The 6030-nt window shown below is 43.6% G+C and overlaps 1 protein-coding gene and 1 non-coding gene across 2 annotated transcripts in view; both read left to right on the top strand.

Moving 5' to 3' along the window:
- The first annotated feature begins 5106 nt into the window (after positions 1-5106).
- trbfM-CAU lies at positions 5107-5179 on the top strand. Its single transcript has one exon. It is a non-coding gene; the product is annotated as a tRNA-Met (tRNA).
- Positions 5180-5970: 791 nt separating this feature from the next.
- The window catches only part of atp9 (ATP synthase F1 subunit 9), a 312-nt gene continuing 252 nt past the window's right edge, over positions 5971-6030 (top strand). Inside the window, exon 1 of the mRNA in view lies at positions 5971-6030. This exon is cut by the window's right edge and continues 252 nt beyond it. Within this exon, the coding sequence (YP_009153923.1) occupies positions 5971-6030 (60 nt within the window).

Genomic DNA, 6030 nt, shown 5'->3' with positions numbered 1-6030 from the left:
GACCCAGTTTCGGAGGAATCGACCGAGGTCAGGGAGAGTGAGCCAGCCTTCCAGGGACGGTGAATTCATAATAGAATGTCCTTCTGTTGACGTAGGTTAGGGGTAGGGGACTAAAGCTTGACTTTATGGACATTGCAATTGATGCATCTAGGCTTCTGTCTATGCGTCTGATGTCGGAAATGTGGAACCCGCGATTGAAAGCAACTGAAAGCAAGAGCCCCCTTTACCAAAGTGTCAAAGTGGCTCGACCTATATCTTAGGTAAAGGACGGGAACCGGGTTAGGTGTCTAGGCGACTAGTGGATTGATTCTCCCTTCTTATTATTATAAGTTATTATTAGCCAGCGGATAGATGGGATGGATACCCAGTCCCAGCAATGGAATCATCAGCAATAGCACCTTCTTCTCCACTCCTTACGTTCGAGAGGCCATCCAATCGGGAAAGGAAGTAAAAGTCCCATCGGTAAGGATTTCTTTAACCAATCGTTATGTTAGCTTTCTTTAATAGAATTTGATTTCGAGAAAATGTAAACCTCGACCACAAGTTGAGAACAAGAGTAAATAGCCCTTCTATCGAAGAAGAGCAAATCTCTCTTGAAGGAAAGGCGAGCCCTTTCTTAGTTGAAGGATGGACCTTAACTAGCCCGAATCCTTTTGCCTTGGACTTCATCCTGATGTTCTTTGTAAGCGATATGAAATCTGTTAAGTGTTGAAGTAAAGGGTCCAACTCTATCCCCGGCTATACGTCCATTTCTCGGGGGCTCACCTGCGTACCTTTGATTCTCTCTTGCTGTAAGTCTAGATCGGATTTCTACCCAGCAGGAGGAGCTCTACTTATTTCATAACCTCGAGCCCTACTCTTATCTTAAGCCCCAGACGTGGGAACTGAACCCACTGCCCTTATTGCTTCAAGCTCACTTGAGCAGTTTCCTTCCTCTAGCCCTCTTGGTAGGTTCACTTCTTTTTTCAGATCTTGAGTCTGCTAACCCGACCAACGACCAGATTGCTTTGCTTGGCTCCTATGCTTGCTCACTACCCTAACAGGTCACAAGCTGGTAAACGTCTGGGCAGAGTATTCACTATTCACCGAAGCCCTAGTCACGTAGGATCAGGATCAACTAAAGAGCTAGCTTTAGACCTCCGGGGCACATTGCTTCACGCCAGTAATCCACTATCTTCTGAGGTAGAGCCGTCTATCTCCTTTCCCTTATGTATGATAGAGCCAAGTCCCTATGGCCAATCCCCTTTTAATGCGAGTTTCGGATTCTACGGACCAGCGTGCTTGGCTTCCTACTGAGTTCGAGTGAGGAAAGCCGTGGGCAAGGGAAGAGAGTTATTCTATAGAGAGATATGAGCTGCTATTAGTTCGCTTCACCCAGTCTATAGTATATCGCCTAGTCTTATAACCTGTACTGTAGAGAGGGGAACAAGAACATCTTTATGCCGCTTTCCTCCCAGATGTAGGTCTTCCTGGAAGTGAGAACACTGCTATGATGATATCGATAATAGCCTCTTTTTTCTCCTTCTTTCAGAACCTTGGTGCAAATGCAATTGCTACTGGTGCTTCCCCAGCCACCTCTGTTTCCGAGTCTTTCTCTGGGTCAATAACTGGAATAGGGCAAAGGATGCGTGCAATAGAAAGCTATCTCAAAGGGCTTCCATTCAGACCAACTCATAGGGATGGGATACCTAACAAGGGCAAGGCCTATTGGGTGAGGGCAACTGGAATCATGCGCATGGCTCCATCCAACCAAAATGTGAGTCTAATCTTCTCCTCGATCCATTAAAAAATGAATCCCCCTTTTTAGACATAGATGGATTTCTTACTGACCCCGCGATACAGAATAGGACCAATAAATACGTTTACGTTATAACGTTATAAAAAAAGAAAGAGGGAGAAAGTCTAGCTCCAGTTATTATAGCTCCCCGGGTTATACTAGCTCATTCCAACCCTGTAGAGTCGACGCCTTTACGTCTATAGGAGGCGTAACTTGACAAGTTTAGTCATTCCAGTCATTTCGGTCAGTATAGTCGGAATTGGGATAAATGAAATAAATCTCGGTCGGAGTTTGGTTCATCAGCTGTCTCGATCGAATTGAATTAGCAATCTCTCCCCCAGCTATGGTAGATCTTCTATTGGCTTTCTACCATTTTAGAAGTAGTAGGAGTTTTAGTATGCCTTACTTTCCTACCTTTGAATAAATACCTCTATCAACTAGGAAGAAAGACGTCTTGCTTCTTTTTCCCCATGTGGATTCTAAACCGTCGCCTTCCCCAGCTTGTTCTCTGTCCGTGGTTACCTTATTCTGGCTAACAGCTTAATTTGTGCTAACAGGACCAGGACATCCCTTTCTGGGCATATTCCTTCGACTTTTGATGAAAAAAAAACAACCTATTTTCCCACAACTTATTCTGGAATAACCTATTCTTAACAATTTATGGCATCGGATCGGCTAAGTATCTTGATTCGTCTAGGTCCTGCCTTGGTCTCTAAGCTTAAGCCTTGCTAACGGTTTTCAACCTTTATACCTCACTCAGGGCATAGCTCGAATCTAAAAAAGTTTTCTAAAGTGTTCAGAGATCGTCTGTGAACAAATCGGCTCTTGCAAGAGAAGACAGATCCATAGGCAGCAAAAGAAGACTTTCGCTAAACAACAGACAGCTTCACAAGAGAAAGGAAAAGGAGTCGATTCCTTATTCTATTATGGGTAGCGCGCACAGGAAAGAGAGAAGAGCGACAACTTAAGATGTGCATCAATTGCTTCAGATATGAGTTGTCTCACATCTTGGCTTCTCAAACAATCAATACTTTTTTAAGAACTATGTTCAAAAGCACATGATCTGGAAGCCCAGATTTTGAGAAAGAAAGGGAAGCAGTTGGGTTGGGAGAACCAGGATATGTCGATTTAGAATAAGCCGATGCATATGGTAACGAAAGGTGAATGGAATAAAAACCTCGAGTTACTGCAGGTACACCACTTTTAGCCTAGGAGTGATTCCTTCTCGGGGGAACCCTCTTTCTAAGTCGAGTGACTGGAGACTACCTTCTCGCTGTAAAAACTACATTCTTGCTTTTGGCATCTTCCCCACCCGTCGCCTTCACTTGAAGACGAAAGATCAAATTCGATTCAAAGATCGGAATCATACCTCCAGCAGGCAAGGTCGGCTCAAGAAGTGGAAGTTGTGAGATGGAAAGAAGACCAAAAAAAAAACAGAATCAGGGATCAATCCATACGCGGCTTGCCTTTGACTACGCATTGTCAGTCCTTTGAGAGACATAAAGACCTACCGACAAGGTCTCCTTTCCTTTGTCTACTACGTCTTTCCCCTTTGGTCTATCCGCTTTGTCTAGGAGCCTCCTTTCTCTTATGAACAAAAAAAGCGAAGAAAGACGTGCTCTAGTCCCCCTCTCAAGGTGTCTTATAGCTGCGTGGCAAGAACTCTCTCCTCTTGAGCTTCTGATTGACATACCGAGATTGATTCAATGAAAGTCCCTAGCGCAGTGAGACTTTGTATCGGCGAACCGAGCGAAAAGCTCTCTTATCCAATCCAAGCGAGTGGCACAGGCAGAGTTTATAAGCATCAAAGCTTATGGTCATCATACCATCGAGGAAGAGAAGAGAGGCGAGCAGCAAACTCACAGTGAAAGCTTTACCTTGATCGTAACGAAACGGCTAAGGTCTAAGCGCGAAGCGGTGACACCTCCAGCGTTGAAAACAGCCAAAGCAAGTATGACAATCCTGTCATGGGATTCATGCTGAGATGAAGCATTACTCAATTTACGACAACTATATTACGTTACGATATTTCCGATTCTCCCTTCTCTTACTCAAGTGAACTCTCTAAAAGCAGTAACTTCTTGCTATTAGACATTTACCCCCTTATAGACCTCGAGCCCTTTAAGTAAGACTGAATCTCCATCTCAATAGAATAAGATAAGGGTGGCAAAGTGAGAAAATTCTCTTGTTCCCATCAACGCACAATCAAAGGATCAAGCATGAGAGCCTCTTCTCTTTTCTCTTTGGTGGTCAATTGGCAGTAATGATGAATGTTCTTCAAAACTTTAAAACTTTTGTGACGCTTCTGGGGAAAAGATCAGTCTTAGCAAGCAGCATCTATAGGATAAGCTGTTCTGGATTTATTTTGCTTTCTTTTTTCACAAGACCTTGTGCCTTTGGTCTTCGGTCCGAACCTGCTCCTGTTCAAAGCCGGTCTTTTCTTGCAGACGGTTCTTAGAATTCCTTATGATATGAAAAAAATGATGCGGTTGAACAAGACCTGGAACTCTCTTCCCCGATAATCCCATCTTTTTTGGCTAGGTAAAGTGGAAACCATATATCATACTTGGAGGATCTATCCATCTAAGAGTTGGGTGCCGAGGTGGTGGTTCGTTTTCTACGATCGGGAGTTGGTCCATCTCACCCTTATCGGACTCTGGTTGATGACTGTATCTCTTTTGTCAGAGAAGGCTGGGTTTGTGAGGTCAGACATACATTTCGGGAGGGAAACCGATGCGCGGATTTTTAGCAAATTTTGGTCAAGTTTGTCGCCTCCTCCGGATTTATTGCCTCTCTTGGAGGCAGATAGAAATGGTCACTATATCCTGAGATCTTAACCGGCGGATCGCCGGTCTTATGTACCAAAATAAAAAGTAAGTCTGCTCGGTCCTAATATGGATGAGGAACTCGAAAGCTCAACCTCCTTTCGTAACAACTTCCTACGACCTTTCCGAAGAATAGAATCTCAATCTCATCTCTCTTAAGCCCTCCCCAGCGTTAGCTTTATGACATAAAGCGATAGGGGTTGTGGCGAAACGAAACTCCTTTAGGGTTCCCGGTTGGTGCCTTGACGGCGTAACCAATCATTGAGTTCAGAGCTAAGTTTCTGGATGAAGACTTAATGGCTATTCTACCAGATGACGCTGGGCGGACATATCGAATAGTCGCCTACCCAGGTGGAAAGATAAATAGCCAAGTTAAAAGGCGTGAAGTTGTATAGTGTCTGGTTGGGTGCTTATCCCTTACTTCTGCTTCCTCGGCATTCAGTGAAAGGCTTTTTCTTTTTCTTATCTTATAGGGGTCTATTTTCTCTGACTTAACTCAGCTTGACCTACTTGACTCAGCGGTTAGAGTATCGCTTTCATACGGCAAGAGTCATTGGTTCAAATCCAATAGTAGGTAGAAGCGGTCGAAACCCCTGCTCTAGCTACTTCCCATCTCTACGAATTCGGGCGGGCGAAGGGTCAACTCTACTTATACTTAGCGAACTGGTCTCAATGCAATGGTTAACTTTGGCTTGAGCCTGCGTTCTTTTCATCAAAAAAAAATATCGTATCGTATAGTAGGTAACCAGTTCTTTACTTAACTCGGTCCAAGCAATGCCCAAAGACTCCCATGCCTTTTTTGGTTGGACCAACCCAACCGGAGATTTCCGACAAGTCTTTCTTCATTTTTAGAGCAAGAAGCAGAACTACAAGAAAGCTTTCTTTATTATCATGGAAACCCACTTTTGCGCTTCTTATTTTTTAATAGGAACCCTTTTTTCGGTCTGCCTTTTTGTTGCTTTCAAAACTGGATAAATTCTCGTTGCTAAGCGTATCTCGCTTGATATTTTAGAGGGCGAACTGGCGAAACATAAGTCTTACGCCGAATATCTGCTTCAACAGCTATTTCGTGCGAAGAATATACATTTAAGGGAGGGGGAAACTTTTAAGGGAGTAGTAGAAAATCATTTGGTTTTTGAAGAGCCCTTAAAAGAGCAAATTGATGGGCTCTATCAAATCTGTTGTGATCTCATTCTAAATGGGGCCAACAGTAGCTACTTTCTACAAATTTTGGAATTTTATGGATCCACGCTTGGTATGTAGCCAAGCCCAAGAAAAAAGGAACGAGGGGAAGAATCGACAAGGAATCCATAACAAAAAAAAAATTGTGAATGAAAAAAAAAGCGTGACGAGAATTCTCAACCCGAGATGTTAGAAGGTGCAAAATCAATGGGTGCCGGAGCTGCTACAATTGCTTCAGCGGGAGCT

The sequence above is a fragment of the mitochondrial genome of Gossypium hirsutum (genome assembly GCF_007990345.1).
Source record: "Gossypium hirsutum mitochondrion, complete genome".
In the NCBI taxonomy this organism is placed as follows: domain Eukaryota; kingdom Viridiplantae; phylum Streptophyta; class Magnoliopsida; order Malvales; family Malvaceae; genus Gossypium; species Gossypium hirsutum.
The sequence above is the reverse complement of the archived record's forward strand: the minus strand, read 5'-3'. Positions and strand labels throughout refer to the sequence as shown.